At 30.7% G+C, this 13719-nt stretch overlaps 1 protein-coding gene across 22 annotated transcripts in view; it reads left to right on the forward strand.

Moving 5' to 3' along the window:
- Positions 1 to 13719, forward strand: part of LOC139512644 (plexin-B-like) — a 120993-nt gene that overhangs the window by 76354 nt on the left and 30920 nt on the right. For 14 of the 22 annotated variants that reach the window (XM_071300423.1, XM_071300405.1, XM_071300523.1 and 11 more), the window contains 11 exons: positions 450 to 581; positions 3374 to 3474; positions 4185 to 4308; positions 5073 to 5232; positions 5917 to 6013; positions 6612 to 6720; positions 7310 to 7357; positions 9583 to 9720; positions 10784 to 10894; positions 11163 to 11256; positions 12343 to 12521. In XM_071300423.1, coding sequence (XP_071156524.1) covers positions 450 to 581; positions 3374 to 3474; positions 4185 to 4308; positions 5073 to 5232; positions 5917 to 6013; positions 6612 to 6720; positions 7310 to 7357; positions 9583 to 9720; positions 10784 to 10894; positions 11163 to 11256; positions 12343 to 12521 — 1293 coding nt within the window. The remainder of the gene's footprint in view (positions 1 to 449; positions 582 to 3373; positions 3475 to 4184; positions 4309 to 5072; positions 5233 to 5916; positions 6014 to 6611; positions 6721 to 7309; positions 7358 to 9582; positions 9721 to 10783; positions 10895 to 11162; positions 11257 to 12342; positions 12522 to 13719) is intronic. The other 8 variants (XM_071300534.1, XM_071300544.1, XM_071300561.1 and 5 more) reach the window with 1 other exon arrangement.

Genomic DNA, 13719 nt, shown 5'->3' on the forward strand with positions numbered 1-13719 from the left:
AGTCATTAAGGCAATTTTAATTCTTGTATTTTGAATGTTTTTTTTTAGTGCTTAAATCAATAAAATTAAATTAAATATTTGGTGTGTGCATTTATTGTATGGGGTTACTGTACAATTGTGTCTGACAGAATCTAATCTTTACTGTTTATTGATAGTATTTGAAAGTATACCAAAAAAGATGCATATTTTAAAAATGTTTTAAAAAAATTATTAAATGATTTTGATTTTAAAAGAAGACAAGAACCAGGAACAAGAAAAATATGAAAAACTCCTTGATAGGTTTGAATTCAGAAATATAGCAAAATAAACCACTTAATACTACTTCATTAACTAGAATGTTGCACTTCTATTTTTCTTGACAAGGATGTTAAATGCTAATGCACTAATTTCCATTTTTCTTGACAAGGATGTTTATGGCAACTCACTAATTTATATTTCCTACTTTGTAGATAGTGATAGAGAACAAGACTATGGCAAAAGAATATGACCAAGAGCTGGTTATAGACGAAGGAAGTCCTATTAACCAGGATACATACTATGACTTTGACCATAGACATCTGTATCTAACAAGTCAGAGATTGGTAGGTATTGTTGGCGGCCACCTTCCATTTCTCTTCTGTAAACCAATGATGTATCATGTTTTCTCAAATTTCAAGATTTGTATTCCGTCATGTTAGTTTATTTCACAAACTGTCAATCCTTTTTTGGCTTTTTTCATCAGTAAATAAAATGAAATAGACTAACTACCAACATAATACATGTTTTGAACAGATTTAATACAGGAATTAGTCTACTTTTTGAGCCTGCACTTGTCCAGAGCATGTTGCACTAAAAAATTCTCAGCTTTTCCTTATTTTTAGTATTTTTCATAGAAACTTTATTAAAAGTAAACTGGTAACAATGGAAAGGTCAACAGAATTAAGTTGATCACATGCATAGACTTTGAATTCTTTCAATAGAAATCTCAGGTTTAAGAAATATTTCATTGGAAGTATATTATTGAACAGGTGATAAATTTGTGATGAATGTATATAATAAGGTAATGTGGTATTCTTTTAAACGAGTCGGGAATCTAAAAGAGTCCAAACAAAGTATATATAAACAACTATATGTGACCATTCAGTCTTTCAAAAAGGAGCATAACCCAAACTGTATAGTCCCTTGTTTTTTCTAGGTTTTTATATTGAATCAAAGCAATTCAAATGTGACATGTTTGATTTACAAACAAGTCTAAATGCTGTCAAGGTATGGCATGTGTTTAATAATTTTTCAAAATGATAAAGTTTTGGTATAACATTGTTTTATATGATTCGATATCTCATTCAGCTTCTTTTGTTGGATGTTTCCCGTTGCTAGTGGAAGTAATGAACAATTATACTATTGTACTATTAACTTTAATAATGTAAGCTTTAATTTGCCATGACATTGTTTATTAATTTGTTGTTTAAAAGTACTATGATTAGGAAGGAAGGAAAGGAGGAAGGACAAGGATTATGGGATAAGAAACTTTTATAGAGTACTTGATCATAGCCTGATAAAAATTTGGAGGATTGAAATTTTTATAATGAGTTTTAAAAATGTGAAGTGGTGTGCATATTTAGGTCAGAAATTACGTTACTTCCCATAATTCATAAATGTCCATAAAAGTGGGTTAACTCTAGTTCTCTATGAGATGTCAACTTTAAGGCCAAAATGATACTCAGAATAGAATCATGTGCTGTTTCTGATTTGATTATACAGGATTGGAACTACTTTAAATCGAAGGCTTGTGCTATTAAGTTTAAAAAATCCAAAAGATCAATTTATATTTTACGATTTATAGAAAATATTATGGTATTTTGTATGTCATGTATGTAGGAGCCATAAGAAATTGCCTTTTTCATTAAGCACAAAGAAAAGACATTGTTTTTCATCTGCATTTTAGTCAACTTTGGCTTGCTGATACTTATAGAAAAAGGAATTGCTACTTATTTTTTTGTAGTTTGTGTAGATAAAATGTAAATCACCACTGGTACCTGATGCATTACGAATAATTGCACCCTTGTAATCGTACATGACTAGAGTTTATTAAATGTCTTTTTTTATATAAAAAAATATATTCCTGAATCAACCATACCTATATATTCTCTTTCTGCTTGAAGTGTTTTTACAATATATCTTCTACAGTTTAGAGACAGTTCAACATGGACTTGAATAATCAAGAGTGTAGACATATTTTAACATCGACCTATGAGAGAAAATGGGCATAAATGATAATTTTATACAAAATTATGAAAACACTCCATCACATGAAAGGAGTAGGTTCAGTAAGACCCCTTTTTGGCCTCAAAATATAGCAGTTTTAGAAAATTGTGAAAATGTAATCGTTAAGATATTTATTGCAAAGTAGAAGGCTTCTGCTACATAAATATGGGCTGTTTTTGACGACACAATGCACATATATCGGGTACTAGCATCATTAAGTCATGCTAAATTACTGAAATCTTCACAATTGTAGCATTTTAGTTAAATTTTAGACGGTTTCCGTCTGAAATGAAAGTTGCCGCATTCGTGTTCATTCATAATATTGAAATGTAAGTTGTATTCGATGATAATACATAATATATATAAAGGTTGAGGATGAACACGGATGCGGCCACTTTCATTTTTGACAAAAACCATCTGAAAAATGACGATTTATGGCATATTTGATAGATTTTTCATATTTAAGCTTGAATCGGTGCGTTTTAAATGACTTATTAAGTTAAAATCTTCCACATAAACAAATTGAATCAAATAAAATAGACACATAAGTGTTTAGAAAGTGTCTAAAATCTTTCGTTAGATGAACTTGAAAATTGAGGCCGAAATCGGCCCTTACCGGACCTACTCCTTTATAGATTGTCAATGTACATGATGTACTTTCAAAATAAATAAACACAATGTACATCAGATATAGAAGACATATTCAAACTTATATATGAGATTGAGCCATCAGTGCACTGTAAAATCAGAAATTATTGTGTGCATTTATTATTGCAATTTTGTCATTTTAGACTAAAATGCAGTTTTAATTTATGCAATAACTGAGAAAAATCCTGTTTGATTTATATAAATAATTTCAAAGTGCGAGTTAAAATTATTGTGATTTTAACCCTGTCACTCTTTTTTCTCAGTAATAAAAACATTGATTTTCTGAATTAACAGTATATATATGGATGTCTGACCAGTTAGTTTTGATATTAACTCACCATTTCAAAGTACACTGCAATCTCATTATACAATCTTGAGTTCCTACTTGAAATTTAATTTCATTTTATACACAAATCTGAAACCAGTTGATTGTATCAAGAATGTCTGAAATTGTATATAATTCTTCAAATGATCTTTTCAGGTTGCTAAGGTGCCTGTAGAGAATTGTGGACAGTATTCCAGTTGTACGACATGTTTAGCCAGTAAAGATCCATTTTGTGGCTGGTGCACCTTGGAAAACAGGTAGTGTATAATTTTATGGAACACAATTTTCAAATTTTTACTGATCTGTTTTATATTTTGTATCAATTACTAAATTCCCATGTGCCACAAGAGGTTCAGCCCACACAATTATATCTTTCAATAGACTATCAATTTTATATGCTGCTTATGTTGAATATAAAAAAAGAAGATGTGGTATGATTACCAATGAGACAACTCTCCACAAGAGACCAAAATGGCAAAGAAATTAACAACTATAGGTCACTGTACGTCCTTCAACAATGAGCAAAGACCATACTGCATAGTCATCTTTAAAAGGCCCAGAAATGACAATGTAAAATAATTCAAACTAGAAAAATAAGGTTCATATACTATGAAAAGTCTATGCCATCTATGTCTTAAACACAAGGTACTTACAAAGTCTTACTTAACTAAACTACATTATAAGTAGGATTCATTAGGATATAACATCATCCGAATCGAGGTTTGAAAAACAACAAAACCAAATTCCCATTTCATTGTTCATATCTAGTTGCAGAATGTTTAATAGAATTTTTTTTATAACACTCACATACATCTTTTAAATACTGCTTTTTTTCATGTTGATAAAAGTATTAAAAAAATTACAGCATGTTTTTTCGCTGTCGCATATTTTATATGATTATAAATTACAATTTTCTTTCACTTCTCTGAACAAATGATTATTTCTTATCCAATGATATAAATTTCAGATGTACTTTAAAATCAAACTGTTCCATGGCAGACCAGAGCTCAGATCGATGGAAAATTCTGACTGACTGCACTGCTATTGACAACATCTCTCCACCAATGGCGTCTTCAACAGAGGATATTACGGTAACTATGCTTAATTGTTAAAAAGGATAAGCCTAGAACAGATCTTTTTTGCATGCATAAGAAATGATCATTTATAGTATTCTGGTATTTGCAAACAAAACAGACAATATGAATATCAGAGTGATCTCTCTTCAATTGTAGAGTAGAAATGGTCACGCAATTGATACCTTTGTTGATCAGATTAATGCTGCTTAAATTGTCAATATTTGTATGCAATTTTCTAGTATAAGTAACAAATTAAACCCTGCTTATTGCTAATTCTAATTTTTTCACTGCTAAATGACAATATGTCAGATGCATTTACAAAAGTTCCCACTTTAATGTACACGTTCAATATAAAATTTACACAACTAAAATTACAAGAAAATAATAGATATTTATTTTGTGCAACAGATTCTTTTGTTTATGAAATTATATTCATTAACACACGTTAAAAATTAAAAAAAAAGAATTGACAAAGTACTTGACAGGTATTGCTTGATAGGAAAAATGTTGGATTATTTCAAATGCAGAAAAATATAATTGAGAATAAAAGGAGATGTTGCAATGAGGTGAATAAGACATAATTCTAAAGAATACATAGACTTCAACAATTGACAGGCGTCTATGCATAAATAGATAGCTTTAATCTGTCCACTGTCTTAGGGAAGTTGTGAACAATAAGAAACAATGAAAGATTTGCTGTAAACAATTCTTGTGTTTTCTTGAATTACACTTTATACCTAATAATATGTCATTATATTAATATATATATATGATTTCAGCTGTACATGTCAATCATAGATATACCACGTGATTCAAACTATAGCTGTGTGTTTGACTTTGGTGACAAACAACAAGCCACTCCTGTTAGTTCATGGAACTTTGGTATCAGCTGTAAAACTCCTCAGATATTTTCTCTTGGTGTAGACTTTGGACCTACAGGTTTGTTACAAGACTTTTAAGTTTTACATTTTTATTATAGCATTAAATTGTACCCTGTTCACACTAGCTTTTTTTAATTGATCTAAATAAAAGCAGTTAGCGTTCACATTATCTTTAATCAAATTGATCACTGTTGGTCTAAGCTGAACCACTGTATTCACACTACAAGTAAAAATGCAATGGGTCTGACCTATTTACCAGTAAATCTGTAGATGTTGTGTATAGATAGGAATAACTAATTAATTTAATGTGTTAATGCACTGATACACACACTTGAAAAAAAATGGATGAAGTAAGTGCTACCCTTGAATCACAAGTTCATTTTTTTATTCTGGGGTTCTTGGAGTTTTCATCAATTTGAAACAAAAAACTGCACCAAGGAAGTTACAACATGAAGAAATCCTGCAGAAAGAAAAAATACAACTGAACAAAAAAAAACACAGATCTGGTTTAAATTGGTCTAAATGTCCTATTGTGAACTGGGTCCAGGTATTTGCTTCTTCTCCACTTAGCACACTTTATTTAAGCTGGAGATTTGAGAATAATTGATAAATTATTACCGCCCCAAGTAAACAAGGCTCTTAAAACTATACTATACAATATTACAATGAATTCTAATAAAGCTTTTAGAGATTTATTTATAAAAACCATTACTTTGATATTACAAATATTGAATCTTTTTAGGTAGCAAGAATGCCACATTGTCAATACGATCAGAAGAAACCAAAAAGCTATTTGTGTCAAGATACTTCACATTTTATAACTGTGGAAGTTTTTCAAGGTAGTAATAGCATGATATGTCCATCAATATTTTATGTAAAATTATAGAATTCAACTTCTCTCTTCTTATTCTTTGGTTTTGTTGAATAAAGTTTTAAATTATCAATCACTGTTATTAACACAGAACTTTAAAACAGAAACATATCTGGCTTACCAGTGATGTTAATTTTATGGTGTTGAAAATATGTATATATTTGGAATAGGGTCAATAGTGGAGTTCTAACCAGATTCAGTTTCAGTTGATATTATGTATGTGAAATGAGTTAAAAAAAAAATGTATCGTATACTACAACAAAGAAACAAGACGCTAAACGCAAATCAGTAGTGTCCATATGATAAGCTCCATATGTATAGATTGTTATTGCAAGTGTCAGGGCAAGATATTTATTGTGATTTGAAATTTATACAACAACAAAACATTATCATATGGAAAAGGTCAATCTGTATTTAAATTGGTAAGAACTTTACATGTCTTGCAACAGATTTTTTAATGTTGGGAAGAAGGTATTGAAATTTCATTCCATGGACCATGTGGAAGTGACCAGAATATTGATATTCTCGGAAGCTGAATTTATTTGTTTGATTGTTTTACATTTCAGTTGCACATCATGTACAGATAATAATTATGCTTGTGACTGGTGTGTCTATCAGAATAAGTGTACCTTCAGGACCAACCCTTGCAATAGTCAGACTATTTTTAGCCGTAATGTATGTATAAAACACGCATTTATATATGATGTGTATGTATGTTTGTCATGTTGGTGTTGTATTTGTGTCCGTATAAATTTATTTGCACACAGATCCAATGTATACATTATATGTGTTGTATTTTCATACTAACAGAACTTGTTTGAGCTTTAAAAGTCCAATATTTTTCAACAATCCATAAATTACAAATACACATCTTTTTAGAAATTTATCAAATGTGTTTGTGATTGGTGAAGAATTAGAATTTTAGTATATTTCATTAATTACAACTATTTTTTTTTGTAATTTGTATATGCATCAGTATATGTTACATGTTTTTGTTTTCTATTTAGTTGTTTACATTTATAATATTGAAGAATTTTGTTAGTTCTAAAAAATTTGAAAAATGGACAATTTAGCAATAGTCCTGTTGGACACATACAAGTAAGTATAAGATGTAAGATTCTCAAATTTGAGGGACATAAGCCGAACTCTGAATTTTTTCCTGATAAATGAAAACACTTTTATGTAAATAATTTAAAGATTGGGGCAAGGCTATTTTTAGCAGAAAGCAAATTATGAGTATAATTTTGTTTCAAACCGTTCACAGATATTTGAATATGATCCCGCTAACCATACAGAAGCTAACTACACAGTCGTAAGTTTCTGCATAATAGAGCATTTATAGTATACTCTGCACACAGGGATTTGGTGTTAATTTCACTCGTATGTTTCTAGACGAGATGAATATAAATGAATGTTTCATCAATTTTGATTGAAATTGTGTAAAATTCTGCATGGTTTCTTAACTTATATATACAGTTTATGATATTCAGGAAAATTTTGCCTGCATTATTTAAAAGAAAAAAGATATCTGCTTGCAAAAAGCTTCTCATTATGGCTTAGAATGTATCAATCATTACTGCTTGAAATATATAATGCTGTATTTACTTGCACGTTTTTCTGCAACCTAGTATTCCAAAAGGTTGTGTGCAATTTATAAGATAAAAAAGGAAAACAAATTCTCCCAATGGAACTTTCAGTTTAATATTTTGATATTCTGAGAGTCAGCATCCACACCTCTTCCTTGAAACAAATGATATAAATATCAGATCCAGAGATTAGTTCACTGGCGTCAGTAGTGCTTGTGTGCTCTTGTTTGTGATGGTGTGAACATATATAAACTAATTTGAATTTTATCAAACCAAAAGAATAAAATGTTTGGCAAAAGTTCAGTCGCTTGATAGTTCATTTAGTCTGTGCAGCAATGTTTTTGCTTGATTGTGAGCTAGATCTATGCTCCATAATTCTAAATAGTATTTTAGAATTTTGATACCAAAAGATGATACACTCTGAGCTCAACCACTAGTTGACTTGAAAATTCATTCAATGCTTTCACTAAATAAAAATACAAAATAAATTAGATTATCATTAATTGAAAGAAGCATGGATGTCATGCCAAGTCGTAGAACTAGTCTCCTTCCTATATCCAATCATAAATGTCTTGTATAGAAAAATTCCCAATAACCTTGGTGGTCTTGTTCAGTAGAAATTCAAGTAGTCTGGGATATGATACTAGAATATATAACCATCAAGCTGAGTTAAAATATAAGAGCTGAAATAGTACCTTCCAATACAAGTTCAAATTGATGAAACATTAGGCAGTTGTAAGTGAACATCTATCTGTAATATTAGGTCAGTCTAAAATCAGAGGATGTGGTATGATGGCAGATGTTGTGGATATTGGTCCCTTTTATAGCATAAACATACATTTCAAATCCACAGATGTTTTGACAAGATTACATTTTCATGAAATGATTATCATGAACATAAAGGGTTACCGGACCAACTCATCTTCAAACTAACTTAAATTTAAATTCCAATGTGTGTTTTTAGTTACCGAACCAACTCTATCTTAGGCAAACCAACTTAAATTTAAATTCCCGCAATTTGACCGGTGTGTTCTAGTGAACATAAAGCCTAAAGTGAAGGTCTGAGGTTGGAAATGTAGAACACTCTTAATTTTGTATAAGAAGATGTGGTACGAGTGCCAATGAGACAACTCACCATCCAAGTCACAATTTGTAGAAGTAAACCATTATAGGTAAAAGAGCTTACTTGTCATTTCTTTACAGATACAGTCAGTTCAACCATTTATGCTAATGATCATATATATATATAAAGCTTGTACCATGTATATTTTCTAGATAAAAAGTATCCTCTTTTTACCCCCTTGGTACAATTATCCAGTAAGTACAGAAATGGTCAATACCTTAAACTTCATCTTGTAACAATGTCAGTACCTTCTGATATAACAACTGATATCGTCATCTTTTAAAAACTCTTCATTACATCTTTGCTTTTCTTTAGTTGAACTTTTTTTGACAAAATTATTACAAATATAAACTCAAATACTAATGTAGATTATGCTTTATATCACGGTATTTAAGATTCATGTCATGGAAATTAGCTTAGCCAAATTTGTGATATAAACTAAGAGGTTTCAGCACTAATGTTGAAGTGAATTTATTTCTATCCTAACTGCTCTTTTTTCTAATTTTGTTATTCAAAAAAAATCTTTATTTTTATACAACCTCTTTTTGCTATTTTGTAAATAACAAGTAAGAATTTTCAGAATTGAAAAGAACTGCTCAATATTGTGTTAACATTAATGTACTTACAGATTCCAATAAAAACATACTGCATAGTTTTTTGTGCAGTGACAGACAATATTATGAATCAACTAAATTAAATATGAGCAGGAAACTAGTAAAATAATGGGAGGATTAAAGATTTTCCATTTCTAAGGAATTTTTATTTCAGGGCAAAATACAAATGGAACACTGTTCTTAACATTTCATAAGTTCACTGAAATTTTTGTAGCAAATCTATGGTGATGGAATACGACGAGGTCCAACATTTTGTCCAAAGATTGACAAAGGCCGAACTGGTGATGTGTACATACACAACAATACCAGCAAAGAAGTAGTCATCATTGGGTCTTCTTTTCCTGAGATTAGGGTAAGTATTTACCAATAATTAAAAGTGGACAAAACAGTACCTACAATTTAAAGAAGAATTGTAAATCATTTTGATACATAACATTTCATTATGACTATATAACTTTGCATTTTCATATTTAGGCAGATCTATTCGCCAATATACTTAGGTTGAGCTTATTTTATTTGTTTTTGTGCATCTAAAGATACTTCACAGTACACAGCACCCTTAGGGACATGCAAGTTATATGGTGTATTGTATTGGGAGACAAATCATATTATTCAGTAATTTTTTAGCTCACCTGGCCGATTGTCGTCATCGTTAACTTTTACAAAATCTTCTCCTTTGAAACTACAGGACCAAATTTAACCAAACTTGTCCACAATCATCATTTGGGTATCTAGTTCAAAAACTGTGTCCAGTGACCCGGCCAACCAACCAAGATGGCCACCATGGCTAAAATAAACATAGGGGTAAAATGTAGATTTTGGCTTATATCTCTGAAACCAAAGCATTTAGAGTAAATCTGACATGGGGTAAAGATTTTTAGCTAATATCAGGTCAAGATCTATCTGCCCTGAAATTTTCATATGTATCTGACAACCTGTTGTTGGGTTGCTGCCCCTGAATTGGTAATTTTAAGGAAATTTTGCTGTTTTTGGTTGTTATTATCTTGAATATTATTATAGATAGAGATAAACTGTAAACATCAATAATATTCAGCAAAGTAAGATCTACAAATAAGTCAACATGACCAAAATGGTCAGTTGACCCCTTAAGGAGTTATAGCCCTTTATAGTCAATTTTTGTAAATTTTTACAAAATATTTTCCTCTGTAACTAAAGGGCAAAGTTCATTACAGGCAACATTTTAAGTAGCAAGAATGTTCAGTAAAGTAAGATCTACAAACACATCACCATCACCAAAACACAATTTTGTCATGAATCCATCTGTGTCCTTTGTTTAATATGCACATAGACCAAGGTGAGCGACACAGGCTCGTAAAAGCCTCTAGTTTTGTAGAATTTGTCTTTTTTGTTTTTTAAAATTACTGAATTTTGAAGTGTTGTTTAAATATTTACAGAATGGGAATGGTTATAAATGCATAATTGGAACAGGTGCTTATAGTAATGGGAACATTGAGGCTGCGGCTACCAGAGTGTCAGGGACAGAACTTAAGTGTCACATTCCATTGGTATGTATTAAAGTACTTCTATATTATCTGCATTATGCTCATCAATTAACTTTAAGATTAAAATGGCAAAAAAGGATTTTTTATCTGCCACTTAGAAGTATATATGGAAGGTCCTAGATAAGCTATTAATGTACATCTTGCTATGTATAAACAGCCTTGATCAATTTATACAATGTGTCGAAAAAAGAATAGTTATTGCAAGCTTGTCTTTGAGGAAACGGTATACGTAGTCAATTAACATTTATATGATTTTGTTTTGCTTTTTTAGAGATCATACGGACTACCAGATACAGGTATCCTGAAAGCCAGTCTTAGAGTGACCTGGGGTACGGGAGCCGAAATTGAAAATGATGGAGCTATAGGTACGATATGATATTTATAGATTATCGTTGAGCATCTCAACAAGATGGATTTTCTTGCTTAAGCCTGAATGGTGAAAGTGACAAAAACAATTGAGTTGAGATGACCAATGATAATCTGTTTATCTCTATTTTACCTTTGACAAGTTGTTAATTTCATTGACAACTGGCACATGCTACCTTACTTTCTATGAATGATGTTTCATATCACTGTACTGTGTTGTGAAAGGAAATTGTCAGTCTGTACGATCAAAGGAAAATTTCATAAAATAGGGATAAAAATATTAAATTGGTAGCAGTAAACTCCTGGTGAATGGGATACTCTTTGAAAAATATCAACTAGTTAGTAATTTGTTTTTAGTGGAAACTTGATATGAAGGTTTTATCTAACTTTCCATTTTTATTTAGCATCTTTCTTTATGATTAAAAATCACTTTAACTTTTGATTTTATGATAGGCAGAGAATAAAACCAATCACATATTTATGTACATGCAAAACTGCTGCCTTTACCTTTATAGTTTCTGTTATATATGTTATTGAATTGTTTTAACTTGAATTATCAAAGTATATCTTATGTGTATGTATTGCTAAATGTATGATATTTTAAAGTTTAATTTGAAAAATTGAAGGTCTGCTTCAAATTAACATATAAGCCTATATAGGAAGATTTCATTTTCATTCATTTTGTCTAGAATTTTTTTCTACCTTTTTTCATGAATTTATATGTCACCCCTAACCCATTAAACATTTTGTTGAAAATAAAAAGAAATGGTATATAAGAAATATTTCATCAAAATCATGTTGGCAAAGGGTGGTGCCACTGTTAATTTTCCTAAAACTGTCATAAATTTTGCACAATTCTACAAACAAAATCTGGATTTTATGATTTACGTTCATTATACATTTAGGAAGTCCCAAATTCATCAAGAATGATGCAATTAGTAAAAAATATTAGACATTTCAGCAAATGTTTTCATCAAATTTTAACCTTTCTTTCACAGTTCAGATTTTAGGGCCAAAATTATGAGTTGGTAAACTCCTTTAAACAAAACAAATTAATGCATCCAATTTAATTTTTTAATTTTTAGTGCAAATATACAGCTGTTCCAAAATGGCACATGGTGACTGTAGTCTGTGTAAGAATTTTGAGCAATCTCGTGTGTCTCTGAATTGTCAGTGGTGTGACAACCCATTGCAATGTCAATACAAGGAACAATGTTCTGCAGTGGGAGCAGTAGCAAGATGTCCAGGTCCACATATTGATACAGTAAGTTTTAGAATATGAGCATTGTATTTAACAGTCAACTGAACTTATCATCCAGATTTCAACCTAATACAATATAATCCACTCGTACCAAAACATCAAATATCCCATTGTTGTGACTGAACTACATGGGATATATTTTTTCCATTTTCACAAGTATTAATCACTGTGAATTAATTCTTATTAAAAATAAATACAGCAAAGTTGACCATCAATTTGATGAAAGGTCTATCCTCCTTTAAATATTTAGGCTAGGCAATCGTTTTATTATAGATGGGTATATTAGGCAATTCATCTTTGTTTTTATACGACCGCAAATTTTGAAAAAATTTTCGTCGTATATTGCTATCACGTTGGCGTCGTCGTCGTCGTCCGAATACTTTTAGTTTTCGCACTCTAACTTTAGTAAAAGTGAATAGAAATCTATGAAATTTTAACACAAGGTTTATGACCATAAAAGGAAGGTTGGGATTGATTTTGGGAGTTTTGGTCCCAACATTTTAGGAATTAGGGGCCAAAAAGGGCCCAAATAAGCATTTTCTTGGTTTTCGCACCATAACTTTAGTTTAAGTTAATAGAAATCTATGAAATTTTGACACAAGGTTTATGACCACAAAAGAAAGATTGGGATTGATTTTGGGAGTTTTGGTTTTAATAGTTTAGGAATAAGGGGCCAATAAAGGGCCCAAATAAGCATTTTTCTTGGTTTTTGCACAATAACTTTAGTTTAAGTAAATAGAAATCTATGAAATTTAAACACAATGTTTATGACCACAAAAGGAAGGTTGGTATTGATTTTGGGAGTTTAGGACCCAACAGTTTAGGAATTAGGGGCCAAAAAGGGACCCAAATAAGCATTTTTCTTGGTTTTCGCACCATAACGTTAGTATAAGTAAATACAAATCTATGAAATTTAAACACAAGGCTTATGACCATAAAAGGAAGGTTGGTATTGATCTTGGGAGTTTTGGTCCCAACAGTTTAGGAAAAAGGGGCCCAAAGGGTCCAAAATTAAACTTTGTTTGATTTCATCAAAATTGAATAATTGGGGTTCTTTGATATGCCGAATCTAACTGTATATGTAGATTCTCAACTTTTGGTCCCGTTTTCAAATTGGTCTACATTAAGGTCCAAAGGGTCCAAAATTAAACTTAGTTTGATTTTGACAAAAAATGAATCGGTTGGGTTCTTTGATATGTTG

This window comes from Mytilus edulis, chromosome 1 (assembly GCF_963676685.1).
Source record: "Mytilus edulis chromosome 1, xbMytEdul2.2, whole genome shotgun sequence".
Taxonomy (NCBI): Eukaryota; Metazoa; Mollusca; class Bivalvia; order Mytilida; family Mytilidae; genus Mytilus; species Mytilus edulis.